The sequence below is a fragment of the Lissotriton helveticus genome, chromosome 6 (genome assembly GCF_964261635.1).
Source record: "Lissotriton helveticus chromosome 6, aLisHel1.1, whole genome shotgun sequence".
Lineage (NCBI taxonomy): Eukaryota > Metazoa > Chordata > Amphibia > Caudata > Salamandridae > Lissotriton > Lissotriton helveticus.
Genome location: NC_136067.1, coordinates 515,557,796 through 515,584,330, shown reverse-complemented (window position 1 = coordinate 515,584,330; position 26,535 = coordinate 515,557,796). Strand labels below are relative to the sequence as shown.

At 43.2% G+C, this 26,535-nt stretch overlaps 1 protein-coding gene across 1 annotated transcript in view; it reads left to right on the top strand.

Moving 5' to 3' along the window:
* The window catches only part of BMP5 (bone morphogenetic protein 5), a 788,226-nt gene that overhangs the window by 292,897 nt on the left and 468,794 nt on the right, over positions 1–26,535 (top strand). The window contains exon 2 of the mRNA XM_078647972.1: positions 21,467–21,659. Coding sequence (XP_078504098.1) covers positions 21,467–21,659 — 193 coding nt within the window. The remainder of the gene's footprint in view (positions 1–21,466; positions 21,660–26,535) is intronic.

The window sequence follows — 26,535 nt, the reverse complement described above, 5'->3', positions numbered from 1 at the left end:
TTACCTCACCCACGGGCTGCGGGTGCATAGGTGCCAAAGTGTGTCGGGTTCTCGCGTTGAAGTCAATGGAGCCTGAAAGAAAAGATGCTGCAGGCGACCAGGAGGAAGATGTCCGGTGCGATCCAAGGGTGGATCGGTGAAGAAGAGGATCTGAAAGCAGAGGGGACAGTGTTCAAAGTCACTAGCCAGTGACCGGTGTGGAACCAGGAAGGAACCAGGTGCTGTTGTCGCGATCAGGTGAAGAGTGGACGCTTGACTCTGCAGCCACGTGGATCAGGAGGTGTCTTCGACGACCAGGATGGAGGCACGAGCTGTCACACGCAGGTTCTCGCTGTCGGCGGTGACGGATCCGGAATTGGAGTCAACAGGCCTTGGCAAAGGCAACCCACGCGGTGAAGGGAAAGGACGTCTAGTGCGGACTAGGAGAGTCCGGGGTGCCCCTCTTTTGGAAGGGAGCAAGGGCCAGTCTGGAGCAACCAGACCAGCAGCAAAGATTCAAAGGTTCGTCGTCTAGGAGGCCACTAGCCAGCCGGCAAGTGACCAGACAACGCGTCGAGCAGCAAACAAGCAGAAGGGCCCCACGCAGATCTCATGGATGCTGGAGGGCAGATCTTCGGTGCAGGGGCTGCTCGGGGCTGGGGCTTCTCAATCCCCAAAGCACTTGGTCGAGTTTACCTCGGGAATCGTGCTGGAAGCGAAGTGCAGTTTCTTCCAAGATGGCCGGTCCCACGTGTCTCGTCGCACCCACGGATCTCAGCTTTGCTGCAGATGTGAGTTGAGGTCGGAGAGGTCTGGGAATCCGGGTCTCGTCGGGCTCTGAAGTCTGGATCCTTGAGGGAAGATGACAAAGTGAAGCCGCTGGACGCTTGATGGTGCCTGCAGTTGCAGGGTGGACACTCCTTGCCCACAAGGGAGATTCTTCAGTCTTCTGTGGAGCAGAACGTCGAAGGCCAGAGTTTCTTCTTGAATAGTTCAGGATAATCTAATCTGGAATGGGACCAGCTCCTACCTTTATTCTCCTAAAGGGGGCTGCACTACTGACTAGGTCCCTCCCCTGGGTGGGACCAGGAAGGGGGGTGGTTACACCCCCTATCCTTTGTCCGGTTTCCCACCAGAGCTGGGGCTGGGATGCCCCAGCAACTGGTTTGAACCGGTGTATGCACAGGGCACCTTGTGTGCCCCAGGCATGTCTCATTCCTTTCAGGCCTATCCTCCCCAATACACAAAATCCTGTCTGGGGTGGTGCTAGCACCTCCCAAGGCAGGAAACCCTTTGTCCAAGCCATCCTCGCTGGAAGGACTCCCAGCAGCAGGAGGTCAGACTTGTGTCTGTGGTGGCAGCATCCATTTTGTGATGCTGAGGCTCGAGTTAACTTTAACCGGGGTTCACAGTTACATACATGTCGTGTCCCTATAGAAGGGTGGAATGCTACCCCCGTCGCCAGAATTGGTGAGGGGGTAGTATTCCAAATCGTATGACACCTTACTCGACATGTTTTGATAATGTTATACCAGAGTTAGCATTTTACCGCGAGGTTGATAATGCACTTAAGAGTATATGGTATAGCGTTATCATGGAACAGCTATTAGGACTTGGTTCCGCAAGCTGCAAATGGGCTCAGCTCATGCCAGAGCACCATCTCACATAATTCTAAGCACTCTGCCTTCAGGATTGATAAGGCCTTCCATAGGAGTGACTGATAGGAATATAAGTGTCCATTTTAGGGTTAGATATAGGCATACTATATCTACAGCAAAGGGTGTTTACACCACCTTGCCCCAGCTGTCATGCAGCCAGTTGTGTCAGATTTAGATGGCCAGCCAGGGGTGGCATAATACATGCTTCAGCCCCTGGTAGGCCCTGGGTACACCTATGCCCTGGATACCTAAGGTATACTGTACAGGGACTGATAAGGTGGCCCAGTACCAATTGGTAAATGCACCTTAAGTACATGGTTGTCAATTTAGAGAGAGAACAGCTATGCTGTGGGTCTGATTAGCAGGCCCACAGCCAGGGAAAGTCGTAAACCAGTGAAGCAAAAAGCAAAAAATCTGGGGTGACCATAGGATTGCAGACCCCACTCTCCTACACCCGGGACGGGCTCCATGGGTCCCGGGCAGTCCTCCCCGTGCCTGAGGCCTAGCATGGGGTTTCAGAGCCCCCCTGAGCCCTGCGGCCCCGGAGCCCTGGAGCCCTGCGGCCCGAAGCCCTGGTGCCCTGCGGCCCAGGAGCCCTGCAGCCCTGGAGCCCGGGAGCCCTGGAGCCCCGGAGCCTTGCAGCCCCCAAGCCCTGCAGCCCCGGAGCCCTGCAGCCTGGGAGCCCTGCAGCCCGGGAGCCCTGCAGCCCTGGAGCCCCGGAGCCCCGGAGCCCCCGGAGCCCTACAGCCCCCAGAGCCCTGCAGCCCCGAGCCCTGGAGTCCCGGAGCCTTGCAGCCCCGGAGCCCTGCAGCCCTGCAGCCCTGGAACCCTGCAGCCCCCGAGCCCAGCAGCCCCGGATCCCTGGAGCCTCGGAGCCCTGGAGCCTCGGAGCCCTCCGGCCCCCGAGCCCTGCAGCCCCGGAGTCCTGGAAGGGCAGACGGGAGCCCTCCCTTGGAGGCTTGGGGCAGGCTGATTGGCGTCATGTCGGTCCCGGCCATCTGGTCGCACCTTTCCACTAGGCCATCTGGTCGCAGCCAATGCTGCCCAATGGGGCGACCAGATGGCCGGGCTTACCTGGAAGTCCCAATGAGGAGCCATTCGCCTCCTGGATCCCAGCTAGGGCTCCTGAAGGTCGGGCACATTGGCTCTGATTGGGCACACCTGAAATATTCCAGTGCTTTAATGGTGTTCCAAGCATTCTTTAGTCTCCACAGGAATGTTGCAGGTTTGGCTGTTCTGTGCTAGAACAATAAGAGAGCGTGCAGGCCTGCTGGGCACAGGTGAATTGAGTCTGCAAAGGCATGTTAAGACTCTGTACACAATGGTGCAGGATACTGCTGCTTATGGTTCAGATGCAGTGGCAGAGTCTCCTGTGTATCCAAACTGCAACAGCAGGGATGTTGCAGGTGTGGATCAAGGTACATTGGCAGTGTTATGCATGAATTGCCATACAATAATAAATAAATAATAGTACATTAAATAAATAAAAAATAAAACAATTTACTCAACATACCAATTCATTAATATGCCCAGCCAATTTCAACCTAAACACTATACATACACTATTTCATACTGCCCACAATCTAAAATGCACAACATACAAAATACATATTAAAATCAATAAATTCTTATAAACCTTAAAACACAGAGGTCATTAAAATGAAAAGTAAAGAGGCTCACTAGTTGAACACATGTTTATGCCTGTACCTCCACTTATATATCAAAAATTGGGTTACAGGAAACCCAATGCATTGACTGGTGTTACTTCTTAAAATCCTAAATGCATTCCTGTAATTTGTCGTCCCCAAGTTACAAAAAACCAGTAACATCCACTTGTCTCTAATTATTTGGTAACCTTGGCCAAAAATATGACACGCTCAGTAAACTCCTCAACATGAGGGACAAATGGACAGGAGCTATCACCCTCACTTAAGAAGTGCTTCCATATGGATGTGAAGGCCCGTAGAGGACGAGTCCCTAATTGAAATTTAGCATATAGGTTCTTTGCCAGTTGAGGTTCAATCTCATCCAAATAGGTTTCAACACGGTAATCAATTTTGAAGCCTAAAAAAGAATCAGTAACTAATCCTACTCTTACAAAATATAAGGCTTGATTGTCAGTATATTGCCAGTGAGAACTTTTTAACTTGGATTTGGAAACTAGTCCAGCATCACCAGGGGATGACTACAAGTTGGAAAACACAATCAGTCCCAAACAAGCCTTCATAGACTGAAACCAGGGAATTTTATATACCCCATATTGCCTCATGTCAATGCCCATGCGAAAGCAGGAAAGTTCAGGGGTGACCCACAACCTTCACCAATACAAAGGGGCCTCAAACCCCGTAAATCATTGTTCCATTTGAGACCATAGTCAAGCCGTAGGGTGACTAGCAGGGTGCTCACTAGCAAGCCACAAAAATCACGTACAAATACATTTTTAATTATTTCTAGTGAACGGTAATCCTGAAAACTCCAAAGTACTCCACCATACAGGGTAGCCCCTAAAGCCTGGCATTTGTAAATATCAAGCGTGGGAGTCAATGGACGTAAAGAGAAAGCTTGGTGCGCCTTCAGAATACCCTCACAAAGCTGATCTAGCTTAAGGCTACATCCAATCAAAGCTTTCTGAGAGCATAACCCCCAGGTATTCAAAGACCTGGATTCTTTCCAGGGTCACTCCATTAAGTGTCTAGGTGTGACAAGTGTTTGGACAGGAGTTAAAAACTAGGGCTGGGCGGGATTTGCATAGTCGCGCTATGCAAAGTTCCGCAAAATGGCATTGCTTGTTCCGCCCATTACACTATAGCTGTAACTTTGCTGCTAGTGTGTGTGGGGTGGGGCTTTTATGAGAGTTTGCATGCCTCTTGTTTATAAAAGGTCAGAGACATAGGATTATCCAAAAAAGCTGCCTCGCCCCGGAGAACACCATCCCAAAGAATTAAGAAAATAATGTGACACCAAATTTAGAAGAAGACGACTACTGTATTTTACATTGTGTTTTGTGTTTATGATTTCAGCGTGTGCATGTCTAATGTTCCCCTCTGTATTATGCTCTTCACAACAATCCTGCTCTTAGTAGTCTCATTTCAACAGGCATATACAATGCAGGTTTGGTTTCTGGATTTCACAACCTTTTGACACTTGTTTTGTGATTTCCAGTACAAGCAGTACTGCAGTCGTGCACGCGCAAACGTCCTTGTATGATGATTCATAGTTCGGTCTTGAATTCAGGAGCTACAATTTAGATTACTAACTAGCATCTCTGTACCAAAGTCTGGCCATTATGAGTTTTTTTTAAGTTTAAGAAAATGTCTTTTATGGAAAAGAGAGGAGGTGTCATTATACAGTACAAGATACTTATTTCATGTCATTACATTGCAAGTTTTACTATAACACTTTTACATGAATTGGATTAATTAATAAAGATACAGAAAGAAAGCAATATAAAGAATACATAGTTCACATTGAGGGATCAAACTTTAGGAACATTTGAGGGGTTCAAGGTGGTTTTGAAACTTCTTGTTGGAATGGTTGTAACTGAAAAGCTTTTTTGGCACTTGCATCAATATACATTGTAACAGGTAACCATAATTCTGAGCGTTTTGTTGCCATGTGTAGAGGATAAACAAAGGAGGTATCTAACCTATGATTATGGCACAGAGCATACCACCATGCCTTGTAGGAAGTTTTAGTGAAGTCTTTCCAGTTTATAGTAATTTGCTGAAAAGCAACCGCTAGTAACAAATCAATAATTCTGACATTAGAGGTATCATTTTTCCAAATAGATGAGAGACTACCTAAGAAAATATGGATGAAAGAGAAAGGAAGGCCATTATGAGTTTTTCTCCTGATAATTGCTCAGACCCAAAGTTGCTGTGTCCGCATTTCTTTGGCCTGGATTGACAGCACAGCTGTCTCATATCTTATATAATCAACACCTGAAGAACTGAATACAGGCTTTAGCTCCGTGTACATGTTAATTTTCCTAACTACAACCTTTCATTTGGCAGAAGTAGTATACTTCCACTGAAAAAGATTTCGTATTTAAAACTCATGGCTTGTTGAAAAGGTGAAAAATTAGAGCAATCTGTAATATCAGTTCATGAACAATCTTTAACCCTGGTTTGCAGACTGTAGACACACCTAAATGTAAAAATAATCCCACTCCCCATTGTGTATAGATGCTTTTTACTCCTATTGTTAATTCCTGACTGTGAAGTAAAGGTGGTTCTGTGAACCCCAAAATAGTATACGCGAGCACTACAGGCCACTCTCACTGTTCACGGCCAAAGGTCTGCACAAAAAGGTTTGGCTGCCCATGGAGGCATAGGCATAGGCCCTCGTCTGTGTTCAGGCCGCACAGAGAAATTCCTCTGTGCACAGCATTTAGCATCACAGATGCCCAATCAGAATAGGCCAACACCCATTCTGTTAGGTGCAGAGATATAAAAGTAAACTTACATGAGTAGATTTACTTGCATATAAGCTTACGTTTGTGAATAGGCCTGTTAGGCCTTAGGACTTTGGTGTGGAGACATTGAGTGCCAGAATATATATTACTAATATATATATTAATCGCTGCTATCTCTGCACCAAAGTCCAGCTGTTATAAGTTTTCATCTGACTGAATAACTACTGGAACTCAGAGTTACTGCATCATTTTACAGTCAGTTTTTAGATCTGGATTAACAGCACAGCTTTCTCTTTTCTTAAGTGATCAACGGAAGAATACATTTAAGAAGAGCAACTGGAGTAGAGATTTGGCTCCTCATACATGTCGATTTTCTTAACTACAGCTTTTTATTGGGCAGGAGTTGTGTACTCAAAAAGAGTTCTTATGTTACATTTTATAGCTTTTTGAAAAGTTTATGCTCAATACAGTAGGCCTGAATTGATCATGGTTACAGGCCAACTATGTAATTTGTCACATTGACCTTGGGAGTCTGGCTTGAACCGGAGTTGTCCATGAAGACCCAGGCAGCCAAAACAGCAGGCACCTGCTTCGGACTTATGCGTTCCATCCGTAAAATCCTCCCACTACTCCCGCCCCTATCTAGGAAACTCTTGATTCAAGGTTTGATCCTTGCCCGGCTAGACTATAGCAATGCTGTCTATCTGGGAGCCCCTAAATCTACCCTGGCCAAACTCCAGCGAACTCAAAACGCGGCAGCCCGGCTCCTTATGGACCTCCCTTCCAGAACCTCTGCCAGACCAGCGCTGAAGGCCCTACATTGGCTTCCAGTGCGGCAGAGGGTAGAATTCAAGGCGATGTGCACTGCCCACAAACTCCTCAATGGTCTTGGCCCTTCTATCCTGAGAGACATGGTCACCCCCTACAAGGCCCCTAGACTCCTACGCTCTGACAACGAACGCCTGGCCACCGTCCCGAGATTCAGGAAGGCACGCACTGGCGGTAGACGGTTCGCAGTAAAAGCGTCTGCAGGATGGAACTCACTCCCCCGCTTCCTGCGACTGGAACCCTGCCACCTCCTCTTCCGTAAAAAACTGAAAACTCTGCTTTTCCCCAAATAAGCTCCCCTTCCCCCTCTGGTCTCCACTTGTATCATTAGCGCGGGGATGCCTCCGGGTCACCAGGCGCTTTATAAATCGCTAAATAAATAAATAAATAAATAAACATGCTATAAGTCTGATCTGTTATGAGGAGCAGTTATGACAAAGGCAGGAAGCCTGACTTATCTATTACTAAAAGCATACTTTAAACTCAGTAGATCCAAAAGGCTGTATTACTATTATACTGTGGGAAAACCTGTATGCAAGTATTTTGTTAAATGGAGTCTCACAGGTTACCGTAGGCAAGGTGTTTGTTACCTTCTTTGCAAACCCTTGGATACACAATTTGCACTGTGAGAATCCCTCTTAGACCTTCTTGGGGGGGTGGGGTGTATATTGTTTTTGCCAACTGTAATTTTGCACATATTTGTAATTTTATGACTGTATGTTAATGTTGCCTTGTGGTAAAGGCTATGTTTAATGCAGCAGGCCTGAGTTGATTATGGTGATAAGCCAATGTTAAAGGCAATAGGCCTATATGATGATTAATTGGGAAAAGATAAGTCTGATCTGATCTATTTATTATAAAAAGTTACAACAAAGGCGATAGGGCTAATTTATTCTCTGTTTTAAAATCTGTTGACAGCCATTCAGTTATCCGGAATATCACAGATTGCTATAGTAGACAAGGTGTTTGTTACCCCCTCACTCAGGGAAGAATATATGCATTGTAATAATCCTTGTTAGGTACTCTTAAGAGGACTTGTATAATGTTTAGCCAGTTGTACATATTTGCAATTTTAAAATGGTTCCCCTGAGGCTACATTTTTGCTCCACACAGTATGCCTGAGCAGATTATTTCAACAAAGCAATAATAAAGGCTATAGGCCTGATTGGTTCTTTGAGAAAAGTTCTGTCCGATGCCATAGGTCTGATCTGTGTTTTATAAAAGATACATCAAAAGAAGTAGGCCCGGCTTATTTTTTGCTAAAAGCATGTGTCAATGCCAAAAGTCCTTTTAGGACTTTGTGTGAGGGGTTGTACATTTCTTTGCCAACTATCATTTAATACATATTTGTAATTTCATGAAAGCATGCCTGTTGATTTATTTGTGGTGAAGTGTAGTCTTCGTGCAGTAGGACTGTGTTTTGTTATGGTGACAAGCGAACAATAAAGGCTTTAGACCTGATTGGTTAATTGGAAAACATTAAGTCACATGCCATAGATCTAATCTGTTCATCACGAAAATATACTACAAATGCAGTAGGCCTGACTTATTTCTTGTGAGACGCATATGTCAAAGCCAATAGGCTTTTAAGGTTGAGTTAATATTACATTGTGTTAAATCCTATGCACAGTAGTTGTGTTATATGAAATCTTGGCAATGATTTTGATGTTGGCTACCCTCTCTGACAGACCCTGAGAGTTAGACGATTTGCACTGTGATAATCTTAGTTAGTGGATCTTAGTTAGAGTTGTGTATATGTTTGTCAAATATAGTGTTTAAAATATTTGTATATTTGTAACTCTGTTGCTGATGACTGCCTTGTGAAAATGTTTGTGCTCAAAAGAATAGGGCTGAGTTGGCTGTGGTGACAATGTTATGTTATTTTATCCAAATTTAATATAATACGGTGAATCCCCCTACAGGGGTATCTCGGCACTAAAGCACAGCCCCAAGATGAGACAGGAAAAGAAGAAATATATTATAAAAAGACAGGTTTTAAGTAGCTTCTTGAAGCAGACAAAATCAGTACCAATGCGAATGTGAGGCGGATGCCTATTTCAATGAAAAGGACCCGACCCAGGTAAGAAAAGAATCATTCTGAACATTTTCGGCAGATTACATAGATCTGATATGTTTAGTATTAAAGTTAAAATCAAGGCAATAGGCCTCACATATTTTGACCGAAAAGCATATCTTAAATACACTAAGCATTTACGGATGGACTGTTATAAAACTAAATTAAAACCTGTGGACAATAAATTGGGCACAATAAATCTGACGCAAGGGTTTTGGTGTTTTGCCCCTTCTAGCAAGGCCTGGAGCAGAAGCTTTGCATTTGAGAATCTTTGTAAGGCATCTTAGGAGGGATTTTTTATTGTTTTGCAATTGACAATTCATGCATTTATACATTTGTAATTTTATGTGTAGCTTTTAGCGGTGTGTGCAATCAAGTAGCTTTTTAGATTCGGCTTGACATGGGTAACATGCTGCCAGGCTCTTGTAACCAGAACATAAATGTTAAAAGTTGATAAAAACACATGCACGTATATGTACATAGAGGGAGTTTGTGTCAAACTTCTTTAGTTATTGTTCTGTTTGAGTTTCAATGACATTATGTTTCTACCGATGGCAACACATATCATGGGCAATGAATCATCCCACTTCAGCCACTAGGTCTGTAATTCTCTGCGTGATGGCGTTTTTGCCTGATCACATGAGCATATCTTCCTGTAATTTAATGTACTTTAGTGACAGGCCATGTGCACCTGTCAAATTCTCCTTTTATATGTCATCTTTATTTGGTTCTTTCTCTTTTTTATTTTGCTGTTTTTTGGACCAATCAGCAGTTCCCAAGGACATTCTACTAACCTGTTCGTCTTTATTCTCTAGTGAACTGCATTCTCTGAAGCCACTATTTCTAATCTGGGCTACCACTTTCAGGGGAATCATCCTAAGTGTATCATTATTTTACTGTTCCAAGATGATTGCAGCATTTAGAAGCAGCATGTCAGGCCTCATGGATTGGCATAGAAATTAATCATTAATCAATATACAGAATACTATATTAGTTTAGTCATTCTTATAGAGTGCTACTTGCTACTCTTAGGAACATCCTGGTGCTGAGAGCTAAGAATCTTACCCCACAACACAAACTCTAAATTATTGTTAAGCAAAGCAGATTTCAAGAGCCTTTCTGAAAGGAGGGTGTGAAGAAATAACTTTTACGGCACACCATAAGACATGCCAGGTTTTCTAGCTAAATAGCTAAAAGCTCTGCCACAGGAAAATGATTTCTTAAACCTGGGGATCACAAGATTATGATAGTTGGCTGAGCGAAGAGGGTGATTAGCGATATACCTCCGAAAATTGTTCCGGCAGGTACTTTAGTCCCCTATTTTGGATTGCCTGATGGACCATGCACAGGGACTTACATATGATACATTTCTCAATAAGCAACCAATGTCCTATATGTCTGAATGCAGTTACATGTGCCTTTCCCCTAAACAGCAATATCAAACAAATAGCTGAATACTGCAGCACTTGAAGTTTGGACAGTCCCACTCTAGAAATGCCTAAGTAGAGACTCTTACCATAATCCAGTCTTGCACGATTAATGCTGTTGCAGCAATTTTCTGCCCTTCCAAAGTCAAAAAGGGGAATAAACTTCAGCAACTTAAGTTGGAAATATTGACTACACACGCTATTTTTTACTTGGGTGTTGAGAGATGAACTGTAATCAAGATACGACCCCATGTTCTTTACCCCAGAATTTGGGTAACAGGGTGTATTTGTAGTTTCATGGGCCACCAAGTTTCTGTCTAAATCATCTTGTTTTGATCAAAAAACAAAAGCCCTGTCTTATCAAAGTTAAGATTTGGCGCAATATTATACATCCAATTTAATGTGTCAGAGAAGCATTCTTTAAACCCTTTCTTGTTAAACCCATGATCTTAATCCATCCTTAAAGTTAACTGGGGATCACAATTGCTTACAATGCAAAATGGAATCCAAAAGGAATTAATTAGTTTGGCCAAGGGGCTTGGAAAAATATTAAAAAGAGTGGTTTTTTAGCAATGATGCCTGTTGACATCTGGGTTCTACTTGAAAAATGTCGGACAGGACTGAGTAAATCTTTACTCTTTGCATTTATCCTTGGAGATGCAAACTAAGTCAAAGTAGGGCATGCCCTCCGATGCCTATATCAAGTAGGATCCTTTGAGAGATGGCGTTGAAGGAAGCTAGAAGATCCAACAGAATGAGGGCTGCATTCCCTCCGTTATACAAAATACACCTTATATCTTTCACCACAGATATCACAGCTGACTAGTGCTATGCAAAGCTCTGAAACCAAACTGAGTGTCCTCCAAGACCTTTGTGGATCTTTAGAATAGGTATGATGATTGACTGCTTCCAACTCAACAGAACCAAAGCCATTCTATGGGTGTCATGTTCAAAGTGTTTTGACGGTCACAAGCCCTCAGATTTGGTAAACCTGAGGGTTTGCGACTGCCAAAACACTTTTTGAAATACACTAAACCCAATTAACAATTTGGAAAAGGTTTTCTGAATCACTAAATGGGTTTAGGAAACATTAAGGAATCGATATTTGGAAGGGGCGAGTTTAGGACATCCCTTCCAAATATCGATTCCTTATGGTATTAATGTTTGGAAACTGAAATCCAGTTCCAAAACATTAATATTTTTAACACCAACTCGAAGGAGGTAGTAATTTCTTTGGAAAGAGGAAGAGATCCCTTCCCCTTCGTGAATGTTGGCAAAAATGTTTTTAGGAGTAGGCAGCAGTTCATGGGACCACTGCATAATTGTAAGAAATAGTTTTGCCTCCAAGGAAAACAGGCAGCATTGTTTAAAAAAAAAAATATATGTATTATTTAAAAGCAGTCACAGAAATAGAGGTCTACTGACCCCAGTACGCCACAATCCCTGTGTTGGTGGTCAATTGTCACATTTTGCGACCTATCTAAGAATTATTTATGAGGTACGTTGAATTGCAACCCAGTAAGATTTTGTATTTTGTGAACTTACTTATTAGCACATAGGTTGGTTCACAAAATGAAAAACGATGCACAATTTGCAACCACTTTTACTGAATCAATGTTTTTGTACGAGGCCCACAGAAATTATTGCAAGTCTGTCAGAATGGTACCAATGAACTAGCACCTAGGTGTAGCAACTTAACTGGTGAGGGGTCCTCATTTAGAGTAAGGGGTCTAAGGTAGCTTGGAGGGACAGGCTGAAAGGTGTAAATCTCTCACTCCAAAGTGAGTCAGTAAATCTTTATTCCGGCACATTGCCATACAATAATAAATAAATAATAGTACATTAAATAAATAAAAAATAAAACAATTTACCCAACATACCAATTCATAAATATGCCCAGCCAATTTTAACCTAAACGCTATACATACACTATTTCATACTGCCCACAATCTAAAATGCATAAAATACAAAATACATATTAAAATCAGTAAATTCTGATAAACCTTAAACACAGAGGTCATTAAAATGAAAAGCAAAGAGGCTCACTAGCTGAACACATGTTTATGCTTGTACATCCACATATATATCAAAAATTGGGTTACAGGAAACCCAATGCATTGACTGGTGTTACTTCTTAAAATCCTAAATGCATTCCTGTAATTTGTCGTCCCCTAGTTACAAAAAACCAGTAACATCCACTTATCTCTAATTATTTGGTAACCTTGGCAAAAAATATGACACGCTCAGTCAACTCCTCAACATGAGGGAAAAATGGACAGGAGCTATCACCCTCACTTAAGAAGTGCTTCCATATGGATGTGAAGGCCGGTAGAGGACGAGTCCCTAATTGAAATTTAGCATATAGGTTCTTTGCCAGTTGAGGTTCAATCTCATCCAAATAGGTTTCAACACGGTAATCAATTTTGAAGCCTAAAAAAGAATCAGTAACTAATCCTACTCTTACAAAACATAAGGCTTGATTGTCAGTATATTGCCAGTAAGAACTTTTTAACTTGGATTTGGAAACTAGTCCAGCATCACCAGGGGATGACTACAAGTTGGAAAACACAATCAGTCCCAAACAAGCCTTCATAGACTGAAACCAGGGAATTTTATATACCCCATATTGCCTCATGTCAATGCCCATGCGAAAGCAGGAAAGTTCAGGGGTGACCCACAACCTTCACCAATACAAAGGGGCCTCAAACCCCGTAAATCATTGTTCCATTTGAGACCATAGTCAAGCCGTAGGGGGACAAGCAGGGTGCTCACTAGCAAGCCACAAAAATCACGTACAAATACATTTTCAAATATTTCTAGTGAACGGTAATCCTGAAAACTCCAAAGTACTCCACCATACAGGGTAGCCCCTAAAGCCTGGCTTTTGTAAATATCAAGCATGGGAGTCACTGGACGTAAAGAGAAAGCTTGGTGCGCCTTCAGAATACCCTCACAAAGCTGATCTAGCATAAGGCCACATCCGCTCAAAGCTCTCTGAGAGCATAACCCCCAGGTATTCAAAGACCTGGATTCTTTCCAGGGTCACTCCATTAAGTGTCTAGGTGTGACAAGTGTTTGGACAGGAGTTAAAAACTAGGGGTGGGCGGGATTTGCGTAGTCGCGCTATGGCAAGTTCCGCAAAATGGCATTGCTTGTTCCGCCCGTTACACTATAGCTGTAACTTTGCTGCTAGTGTGTGTGTGTTTTATGAGAGTTCGCATGCCTCTTGTTTATAAAAGGTCAGAGACCAATCAGAGCAGCAGATTAGAGGAGAGAACCTCCTTGTCACATGAACTACACAGGGATTGCGCTTGGGAAAGGCATGGATGCAAAGACCTCCATCAAGCATCACAGCTAATTTTTGACAGTAGATATGGGGGGAAAGCACACCTGCCCAGCCTCAACCAAGCTCACAAATTATTTGGGCTGATTAATGTGTTACCGAATTTGAGCTTCACCTCGGGCCAGGAGCATCGTGCCAGAATGAATCCTGCCCTGCATATTTATCCAAGAAGATACCACCGTTTTGTGCAATACCTCTACTCAACTGGACTGGAGTACTTTCGACTGGCTTATCAGTGAGTGCTACCTTGTTGGGTAAATGTGTATAGTGCTTTTCCAACACTACAGCTGCGTAAAGGGCCAGAAGAGTTGTCTCCAGTAACCATGTGTGTCTGTAACTTTGCCACCACGCCGAAAGGTGCTGGGGTCCCTTGAGTGAGCTGTCCATCATAGTGGGTAAAGGGCGGGAAGACGTTGCATACCGCTAGTGTGTGCAGGGTGGGGCTTCTATGCGAGTTCACAAGCAATCCTCTTGTCTATTTAAGGTCAGAGACAGATCAGAGAAGCAGATGAGGAGAGAGAACCTCCTGGTCACAGGAACCACACTGGGATTGCGCGCGAGAAAGTCCTGGATGCAAAGATCTCCATCAAACATCACAGCTAATTTTTGACGGTAGATATGGCGAAAAAGCACACCTGCCCAGCCTCGATCAAGCTCACAAATTTGAGCTTTAACTCAGGCACCTGCTTTATATCTGTAAGTGCTTCCTGTTGAGGTTTAATTTTTGTGACAGGAGTATCGTGCCAGAATGAATCCTGCCCAGCATTTATCCAAGAAGATGCAACCATTTTGTTCAATACCTCTACTCACACGCACCATGACCATGAATTCCATTCCGCAGCGGATCGTGGAATTTTCGGCAATTCCGCGTTCCGCACGGAACGTGGAATTGTTGAAATTTCCCAAATTCCGCAAGCGGAACAGAATTTGCCACCCAGGGTTATTAAAAACCATAAACTTGGTCCTGCAAAGGTTGATTTCCAGCCATCGCTGCTCGCAGAAGGACCCAGAACAATCAAAAATACTCTGTATCTCCATAGGGGATTTTGATAGCAAAACGGTATTGTCTGCAAACAGGAGGGTGGGTTTCATGACCTTGGAAAGCTGTGAAGTATCTCCCTCACATTGCTCCAATTGCGATACCAAATAATTATGATATAAAAGAAAAAGGGTTGGAGCTAATAACAATTCCTGCCTAACTGCTCGACAAACCGTAATGGGGTCTATCAACTCACCTTCTGGTCCACACCTAACCTGGGCATAATTATTCAGGTGCAATCTACTGAGAAGATCAACAAGGTACCCCAGCACCCCTATAACCTTCAAAGTCTTCCAAAACAAATCTCTAAGGGCTAGGTCGAAGGCAGAGTGAAGATTTATAAAAAATGACAGTCTGCCTCCACTCAGGAACACATATTTCCAATATAAATGTTGATGGTGGAAAGCCTGATCCATGGGTCCTACACTGTCCCTAAAACCATCCTATAAGGGAGTAACAATGTTACAGTCAGATCTTCACTCAATCAATTGATTCAGGATGACCCGACTGAACAGCTTCGGGGCGCTGTTAATGAGGCTGATCGGCCTATAATTTGAAGGCAGGGACCTAGAACCCTTTTTAAGAAAATTGGAATAATCTCAGACCCTGTCCAAGTGGGTGGCATAGGTGCACCACTCCTAATGGCACTGAAATACACTGAAAAATAAGGACACCAAACATCTCTGTTAGACTTGAAAAGATCACCAGGTACCTTGTCTAACCCAGGGGCTTTATTGGGTATAATCCGATCTATAGCTCTTGAAATTTCAGAGTCAGAAAAACTGAGAACTAGTTGCAGAGTTGGCTCAATGTTAGACTCTGTTACACCACTGGGAGTTGGAATGAGACTCCGCTCCCTAGGTGCCAGGGCACTGGGGACTTCGTGTTTCAATCCTTGTGCCTCATATCCTGATTATAACTGGGTAAAGTGATCTACCCACATAGAGGCTGAGATGTTACTATCCAAAGGAGCAGGGTACCAGGGTCCTTTCTTGCAACAATGCACCAGAATATCCTATAGTCCTCGCTATTGACAGCGCTCAACATGGACTCCCAGATAAACTGGTCCCGCTTTCTTTTTGCATTAGAGATTGCACCCTTATACAAAATCCTAGTCATCCTAATGTCGTCTCTAGACCCAGACTTGATTGCATGAGATAGGGCACTCCTAGCTAGCCGACAAGATTTGGAATACTAACTGAGCTTTTTTCTTCCTCTTAGGGATAGATTGGGGACTCTACCAAAAACATGTCCCTAAGTGATGAAAACACACAAGTATGAATTTCACCCAAGCTAAAGAACGGATCTACTTCAGCTGGACTCTCCAGTGCAGAGGCTACATCATCCAGACCTGCAGTTATGATTTTAAACTCCTTACCCGAAGCAACCTCAGACCCTGCCATAGAGCACCACTTGAGCCGACGCCTGTTGTTAGCAGGGACAAGCCTTCTATCAAGCGGCTCATACAGGGAACATGGAAGAGAGTTGCCTAAAGGATCCAGCGTTAATCACAAAGCATTGTGATCACTATCCTGCTGGTAACTACAGCCATATGTACCAGAGATAGCCATGGCTTATATCTAATAAGATATCATTAATAGGACTAGTTCACAGCGGGCGATAATCCGTATGGTTACCTGTCCAATCCAAAACGGTTCTCCCATTACACACCCTGAGGCCGTTACCATATGTGAAGGCATTAACCTGGAGAACTGCAGCAGTCCGCCTCTTTACTGGGGAATGTGAAACATATGGGATTCCCCAAATTTGATCCTTGTCTCCCAAAGGGTACTCTTGAGAAACAGACAATGACTCAACCTTGCCGTTATATTTTCCTGCTACTATTTTGAAGACTTAAGTAGGCAGGGTAGCCATATGGGTTCCAGTCAGAATAATAATCTTTAACTCTGCTCCATTTCCTTCATGCTTGAAAATATACATTATACAAAACATGCACACTGCCTATCGGGAAGGATAGGGAAACACACTGAGCATCAGTGCTGCCCAAATCAATCATCTTGGATGTATACCAGAGAGAGGTTTTTAGCCACACTGTCAACTCACCCGAAGGTCTGCCCTTCCTTGAGGAAAAGCCAAAGAAAAATTAACAAACCCGGATTGATACTGCCGAACAACTGAGAAGGTCTCCTGGACTATATATATATATTCAAATGAAACAATAGAAGAACCCCAATTGGGACACATAAGTTTGGACACCAAGCGAGCAAAGTTCCAGGAAACATTTTTAGTATTAGGGGGCAAACAAGGAACTGGATCATCTGGGGCAGTGCACACCATCACTACTGGGGTCTCTTCTTGAGACCCGACACAACACCTTAACGGAAAACGGATTTCTTTGGGAATAAGTGTAGAGCAAAGAGGAGCGGGCATAAAGTTGTATTTGACCCAGCTTTAGAGGAAGAAAGGGTAGGAGCCACAAGCCCAGCTACCAATGAATTATCATGACCATTCAAGTCAGATGATGGGGAGAATCTATTTGAAATAGGGACAAGAAACTCATCCCCGTTTGAAATCCCATGGTGTGGGGGCCTAAAAACACCCTTGCCCTTGGTGCCAGATGATTATTAAAAAAAACTGAGAAGAAGGCTTATGTCATCTCTCCCTTAGTGGGCTCCAGTCCTTCTCCTAATTAACCTCTAGGCCAGTTCAGGACTCCTATAATTGATGACCACACAATCGCCTCCAATGTGTTTGTGGATGAGCCCACCCATCCTCCCTTCCTCACCAGCAGGATGTCATCACATTCTTAAACATTGAAACCCATGTGCCTGGACAGCCAATGACAAACCTCGATCTTAAGTTGCACATAAGGGTCTGTACTAGGACCCTGAAAAGGGGGGGACTCCTATTAAAATAGTCATAAATGGACAGAAAGGAGGGGGAAGATTCAAATGGGCTTAAGAGAGGGGAAACTGGGGGCAATAGTTTGGGCTGTATACTAGATGGAGCCCCTGAATTGCCTGGGCCCAGAGTGGATGCCAGACAGACACTCACTCCTCTGGATCCCAACTGTTGCAATTGGAAAACATCTGTGTCTTGGGTGTATAGCTTTGCTGAACTGGTACTTCTAGAAACAGGGACAAAAACAGTACTATTATGGCCAGTGGTGTAACCAGTACTAGTGAGCTGCAGGCCGGACTCCACTGAAGCCAACTGTCCACATGTGATATTTTACGTGTGGATTAACTGCTTAACAATATTCTCCAAAGAACACATTTTATCCAACAAAGGGGAAAGGAAAGCATGTCCAATAATGAAAATGTTGTACAACCTGGAGTCCCAATCAAAGGATGTCTGGTCAGCCACTGCAGTTGTCATCCCACTTGGAATCTGCTCAGGTGTCTGGCCAGGGGGAGTCACCGACATGTTCTTTGAAACTGACTTACTTTTACTATTGGGTTGTAATTTGGTGCTACCTCCATGTTTGATTTGATTCTTCCTTTTGGCGCAAGGTTCATTATCATTAGGTGGCATGGTATTTAAATTGTCATTGCTCAATAAAACAAGCACACTAGGCGACTGAATTGTGGTCAAATCAGCTGGCAAGTCCTGCAGGCCATTGGAGCAATAAAGCGATACCAAAGGGGATGATGGACGGAGCATTGGAGCAAATCAAACACTCACCCCCAGTCAACTGATCTGGGTTTAATCCATCCTCATCCTTTAGCTCACTCCACCACCCCAGTTCAGACATGGCAATATGCTAATAATCAGTCTGACCCTGTGCCTCATGGGAACAGTCCAGCCCAAACTGCCAAACCATGTCTTCCCTGGACCGTAAACAAGCATCCTGGGACCGGTTTCTGGCTAATCAGCCATCATCAGCCAGGCTAGCTTGAATCCAGTGGCAAAGTGAGCAAGGGACCCACGTCTGGGCATACACTGCCAACTTAGGGCGAACAAAGCGATACCAAAGGGGATGATGGACGGAGCGTTAGAGCAAATCAAACACTCACCCCCAGTCAACTGATATGGGTTGAATCCATCATCATTCTTTAGCTCTCTCCACCACCCCAGTTCAGACATGGCCATATGCAAATCAGTCTGACCCTGTGCCTCATGGGAACAGTCCAGCCCAAACTGCCAAACCATGTCTTCTCTGGACCAGAAACAAGCATCCTGGGACCGGGTTCTGGCTAACCAGCCGTCATCAGCCAGGCTAGCTTGAATCCAGTGGCAAAGTGAGCAATAGGCATTGGGCTAGCAAGTTGGCCAACCGGGGAAGTCAGAGAGCAGCTGGAGGCAACACCCAAATTCTTAGACAAATGCCTCTTAGCCAGTACAACTTCCATAGAAACAAGACTGATGGCACAAGCGAAAAAGGAATCCAAAGTACTCCCCCCTAAATACTGCCTTGATTGACTGGTTTGTCCACTTGTGTTTCCAGTTTGCCCACCGTTCTTCCCCTAGGTGCAAAAAGTCACAAGAGTATAAAATAGCGCCTCACTCCACAATTTCATTAAATTCCAATGCCATCGCTGGATTATACATCCAAGGAAGGCTGGAAAAGGAGGATATGGCCCACGGCAAAAAAAAAGAAAGAGGCCGGCACGTAACACATCAGCAGGCAGCAGCATGCAGGCATCATTTATCTCCTCCCCTGGTCTTTTGCCGCTGCCTTCACTGACACAAGGATTATGGGAGCTGGAGATGGATTTATGACGTTACAACGCAGGCTATTACAACGCCTACCTTTACAACGCGGTTTTTACATCGCAATCCATTACAACGCATAGTGCTTTTTGGTGTTGGATAGTGAATAGTTTAATTTACTATTCCAACTTCAGTCCCCATGGACACTAGGGAAGGTTATTGGATAGTAAATTAACCTATTCCCTATCCTAGAGCGCCCCCCAGCGCAATGCGTTGTAATGGTTTGTGTTGTGATGACCGCGTTGTAATGGTAGTGCGTTGTAAAAGTTTCGTTGTAAAGGTTGTTTACCCTGGAGATGTAATTCATGGTGATGAGCTGCAGAACTAAAGGGCTGCTCAGTTAGAGGCAGCAGCAGTGATGATGGCAAATTTAGGCTGCAAACTGGAGGACAGACACTTAGGAAGTTTAAAAAAATGTTGACTTATTTGAACTGAGGCCAAGAAATAGAATACAACTCAGCTCCAAATCAGTGCTGTGGCCGATGTCATGAGGCTGCCACTGGCTATAAAGGACAAACAATCCCGATGAGAAGCAGAGACTGAGGCATAAGCGGGGTACCCCACATGTGGCACTGCAACCACAAAGCCGAGACCAAAAGCGACCCCACCTCAGCCCCTGCCGCCCTGCCGTACAACAGAGTGTGCCCGTCTCCACGAGTAAGCCCCGTGCATTGATGAACGGGGAGGGCCAGAGCAGAAATGCGGCCTGACGTCAGTGCCTAGGATGGGCCTAGTAGCCTCCCGCTCACAGTACTCATGCCGTACACTGAAGATGTGGGCTAGGAATTCTCCACACGATGGGGTCCCACGGTCCTCCCTCCAGCTCTCTGCTGACGTGGCGTGTGACATGTGTGGATGGGCGCACGTATGACATCAGGGGAGGGGTCCAAATTCCTTCTGGCAGTAATGAGCTCCAACAATCTCAGCACTACTCCATCATAGTACTGTACATTTCTCACAAATCTCAAAGTATTTTTTATACAAGAATGCCTCCAATTTGGCCTACCTTTTCTCTTTTAATGTTTTGCTGATTCTTAATTGCAAACACATGCCCACCACATGTATGCAGAAGCATTTAATTTGTTCTACTGTTAATCTTTTAGCCTATCTAACCTATGGTTTTTGACGTTGGGTTTTATTTTGGATGAGTGATTGGGTGAATAAAAAAATGAGTCAGTGGGTGGATGAATGGATGGGACTGCATGTATGATAAGGTATTTAATATTTTAGCTCATCAGTAACTGAAGAGGCACTTTCAGCTATAAGTCAGATATGTTGGCATTGCCAATGCATGTTCACATTTTCAATGTAAAAAATGACATTTCCACCTGCTTTGAGTAGGCAGAAGGTGTTACCAAGAGTGCAAGTGGTGGAGATAGGATGGTTGTGGGGGGTTATAGGGCTTGGTTGTGCTATATTTGGTTGCATATTGCCGACAACAGCTATAAAATGTTCTTGCAAATAGAAATCTTTATGTTGGTAGTGATGGATAATTAGATGTTTGGTTATCTGCTGCAGTTCACAGATTGTTCAAAGGTCCCAAAAACCGAGCCTGTCAGTTATTGTGATTACAGTGTACACGAATAAGACCATAAAGAAATCATTTTTTAATATTATTTTATACATGAGTTCTTGCACACGATTATCACTTTGGCACTCTTCTGATATGAGCAAGCCCTTATACTGGACGTTTTCATTGTGATACGAGACCCTAGAGTTTACGATGTGCACTTTAAAGTTTCTGTACTTCAAGTGACCTTTAACGTACTTTTTTTACTTTCTCATATTTTCTCATTCTGGCTCCTGGAGTTAGCATTAGACGACTGAGGTTTATTTCCTTTTGAACTGAAACCAGTTGGCATGACATGTTTCCTTCTACCGGAAGTTATGCCTCGATTGGTGGTTTCACTATTTGTTCAGTTGAAATCAGCCAGCATGTTTGTTTTAAATTTTTAAGAATAGTAAATTCACAGTTAATCATTTGCTCTGTTCAGGATTTACCCATGTATTTCTTTTTTTTTTTTTGGCAGTCGAAAGAGACAAGGATTTCTCTCATCAGCGCAGACACTACAAAGAGTTTCGGTTTGACCTCACTCAGATCCCTCACGGAGAAGCTGTGACAGCAGCTGAATTTCGCATATACAAGGATCGAAGCAACATTCGCTTTGAAAATGAAACCCTGAAAATTAGTGTTTATCAGATCATAAAGGAAAACCCTAACAGGTAACACCATTTTCTTACCAAGTGAGTAAACATTGGATTGGTTAAAATTATTTGTGATTGAAATGTCACATGTTGCTGAGAATTGTAATGAATGTAGCATTCAAAATCTAACCGATGTCCTGAACACGTTCGAAAATGGGGATGGAATTGTCTAGTTTTTTATTTTTGAATATAGAAAAAGACATTTTGGGAAAACCATTGCAGTAATTTGTGTAACAGTAAATGAATCACAGATACCTGTTCCACTCTATTTAGGGGCTGATAAAGATGTTGGTCGGAAAGCCTCTGACCATCGACATTCATGGCTTAAAGCGGCCGGTCAGACTGACTGGCTTTTGACGGGCTCAAGTAACCCGTTGGCCAACTGGAGGTCTCACATAATCCCCTACGGACAGTGTTTTCTAGCAGGGCCCCCTTGCGTCTGCAGCCTCTGGTTGGGGGACAGGGAGCACCTGTACGTCCCTGGACGGTGTCGGTCGGAGCAAACTTTGATCCGCATTGTAATTAGGGCCATAGTTCTTTATTCAATTATTTCAACCCATTTATGTTCCTGAGAGGCATTTTCCTCTTTCTATGTGTGCTGCAAAATGCAGCACACATAGAAAGAGGAAAATGCGAGGAGAAATAAACATATTTCTCCTCGTTCTGCCTCCCCTGAGAAAAGGTGTATCTTTTTGGCACATTCCCAGGTCTACCAGTGATAGTAAATCTGGGAATATGTCAAAATCAAAGGGAGTTGCATGGGAGCCTTCACGTAATGCTCATGGAGCGCCTTCCCGTAGCAGAGAAACACAGCACAGCGATTTGCGCAGAATTGCTTTACTCTAGATTTATGAAGCCACTAAGGGCCAAGCAAGGTGGCCTTGCATGGCTTCATAAATCACATTAGGCATCATAAATCACATTGTGGGCTTGCGTCGCACTTGCACCCCATTGCGACGCACCTCCCATGGTCAATATGCCCCTAAGTCTATATCTATTAACACATTAACATATATATATATATATAGCCGACAAGGAAGCCAAAACAACAGTATATTACTATAGATCAGAGTTGGAGTAAATCTAGCATCACACATGGCCAAACATGGTATTTCAGCTCATTCCCATAGAAAATAATTTAGGTGGAGGCTTAGAACAAAACACAATCAGAAATAATGATACATTTAAATACATTTATTAAAAATATTTAAATATAAATAAATATATTCAAATGTAAACCCAAATATAAAAAATGGTACATATTCTTTCAATAATTTTAAAATATTCAAATATCCTTTTCCATTTTAAAATTAACGTAACATAATATCGAATTACCTCTACTTAATTCACTTAGATATAATTGGAAAATCCCTTTTAATAATTATTCATGTGTAATAAATTATGTTTTTTTCATTATGTTTGAATTTTTTGTGTGCATGTGGGCAATTTTTACATGCAATATATTTGAAATAATGTAATTTTATTTTTAAATGTATTTAGTATAGATAATATTGTTACAGAAGTTGCACATTTAAAATAAAGAAATAAAAATAATTTTTATTGATAATTTTACAAAAAATATTTGTACCATTTATTTGCAAGTGCAAAACACATATTAGTTTTCCACATACTTTACTATAGGGAGTTGGGGTCTGGTGATAAAGAACTGGGAAAAGTTCATACCTTTATGATACTTTTTAAACAATTATGGTCCTGAATATGACGTTGTTCTGCCCAACATGTGACAATGTGGTCCGCCCACTCCATTATGATGCGGCGGGTGGCGGCATCCTGCGTTGGAAGCCATTCATAATTCCCTAATGATGGCGAAGCAAGGCTCGACTCCGCCGCTGAGATTATGATGATAGTTTCCGGCAGCCCATTCATTGTGGCCTTTAAGACATGGAAAGGATGTCGGAAAGTGTTTTTGGGTGCCCCTTGCAAGGTCCCCTTCCCCCCTGGTTCTCTGCTTTTTGGCCTGTGGGGCACCTATAATACCCCCCTAAACAGCCTTTCACCGTGTAGCAGGCTCCGTGAGGGGCCTGCCACAGGCTCCGCACGAACCCTGCCACACGGTGCAGGGATGTTTCTGCCACATGGTGCAGGGATGTTTAAAAAACATCCATTTTACAATGAAAGCTTGTGCTGCAGGCCTTTTCCTTCCGCTGCACAAGCTTCCATTGTAGGATGGATGTTTCCAACTGCCCTATGGGCAGTCACATCCTAATACAGAGGTCGGAACCGCCAATCTATGGTCCGGCGGTTCCAGACCGATATAGTGTTCGGCGGACATCAAAATCACTGCCTATATGTTATTATTATTAAAACATATATTAATATATTTATTTTAATTGTAGATCAACATTTATAAAATAGGGAGTCTCTGCAACTAAAGGGTTGTTAAATGTTTGAACATGGGGAAGTGTATAGTTCAACAGCTTAGCAATTGTATCTTACAACCAATGTGTGACATATGTATTAAAAGGATTACAAAACTTGCAACACACCTGTTAATGAAATTAGTATTGTTTTGAACACCAATACCAATCTCTAATCAAAATTTTAACTACCACCAATTGTAAACAGGCTGACTGCATAAGAAAGGAACACAAACAATCAAGCCTCTTTTCCTGCCTTCACTATGAAGGTGAGCACCTTTAAGTGTTTGCCTCTTAAGGAGAAATTATGTGAGGATGAGGAGAGAAAGTTTAAAGGTAATGGATCAACATTTTTAACATGTCCTGGAAAACAGTCATTGACAGTTACTGCTTCCCATATGACAAGATCCTGTCCATGGTTTTTGGCTGAGACAAGGGCTGGATTCACCTACAGCCTGCTCCCAATCTATCTTTCATGGCCACTGGAGTTTTCCAGAAGCTCTCCTATGACAGTAAGCCAGATGGCTCCACAACAAGTCCCAGGAACATGGTTCTTTCCCACCTGTGCTCAAAACCTCCTATGTCAGACCTGTCCTAAAAAAGAGAAAACTCGATCCATCTGATACAGCACATTACAGGCCCATATCAAATGGACCATTCTTAGGAAACTTTTTTGAGAGAATAGTGATGAGTCAGCTCTCTAATTTTACTGAACCTTGTCAGACCAACAATGCAGTTTCAGACCATGCAGAGGCACAGAGTAAACCAAAATATCGAATTGGAATGATCAAAATCTCACAGTGGACAAAAACGAATCAGCTGCCTTTTTACTTCCTGATTTAGTGGCTGCATTTGTCACAGCCCATCACCACACCCTACTAAAAAGACCTATCAATAATGAAATCTATGAAAATGCTTTAAAATGGATTGTTTCTTATCTCACATGTGGATAAAGTGTAGTTTATGTATCCCCTTTCACATCACCTCACACACAACACTGGCATTTCTAAGGGATCCATCATAACCTCAATATTCAAACCCTCCAGTATTTTGCATTCGCGATTCACGGACAAATCGCAAAATCAGCTGATTGCCGCAATGGCCACAAAATTTACTATTTTGGCCACGAAATTACGTCTCCTGGCAGACAGCAAAATAATGTGCTTTCTTATTGGCTGTCCACACACGTCACTACGTGCTGTGCCGCCGTACAGCCATAAAATAGCCATTATGTGTCAGAATGTGGATGTGGTGCTCAAACAGAACGCTGGCCTCTTCCTTATATGTAAACAAAACAAAACGCTGTTGCTTTTGATAGAGGAGGAGGAAGCTCTGAATTCAGCAAAGAAATTAAGGTGTTGAATTACATATATTACATTAAAAAATGTGTTTTTTTTACTCCGGTAGTCTTTATGTCCCTCTCCTCTGTGTTAAAGGTTGGATTACCCCACAGAGCCGGCGAAACCAGATGTCATGCACGGTTTGCCTTCTGTTGCCTCCCCAAATCCATCAAAGTCAGCGAATGGATGAATGGCCTATTTGACACTGCAGAGACCAGAGAGATGTAAAATGCTCGAAAATGGAAAGGCTTCCACAAAGCTGAATTATAAAACCACAGATTTAAGAAAAGCTGGAAAATCAAATTAGGTTTGAGTGTGTGGATCTGGGGAGAGCATGAACAGTTGTATATTGTTATTCACACACAATAAAGGAAAATATGTGAATTCGTGCGAAGTGGAAAACATATGCAAGAATATGCACAGTATACCGATTACTAAATAAGGAAAACAACCTGGGTTACTACCTTAATACATCAAAACATTTGTCTGCTCCCCCTCCTATTATTTCCTTTTCCTTGAATAATGTGCTATATATGGGATGGTTTGTTTAATTGCGCAATTGTACCAATTGCTGATTTGTATTTTTATCCTCTGAAACTTGTGCGCACAATTTGAAAAACAACAAGGTCAGACGAGCGCTTCATTACACTAAGACACTGCCCAGCAGCCTATCGTGTCTTAACCAAAGAAAGACCGACACTTCTTTATGTTTCAAGGAGCTTTATTCATTGCGTCCTACTCTGTCCCTGTCCCTATTCTATCTGCCCATTTCCTGTCTACACTCCTCCTCTTCCCTTGGCCCCGGCTAACTCCACCCACCCAACTACTGGACTGCTGACTCAGTTACATCTCCCCCTTTCTTAACAAACGAACACACAAACAAAACTGGCTCAAATTTCTTCAATGAGTCTTCCTGGTTGTTGAATGTCTCGGCGGGGTCTTAGAGACATGCCGCCAGTATCAGTCCCAGATTCCACTTGAAAATCTCTTGTCTGGCTCATACTATCTCGATCAGATCGATCTTGTCCTTCGTTGACCGGCGTTCCAGTCATCTTTGTGAAAGCTTCTCTCATGTCCGGAGTGCACTTCTTAAAATGTGACACATTCCTGGTGATTCGTCGATGATCAGCCGTTATCATGGTGCCCTTCTGCTGAGTAATCAGTAAAGGCCCCGCT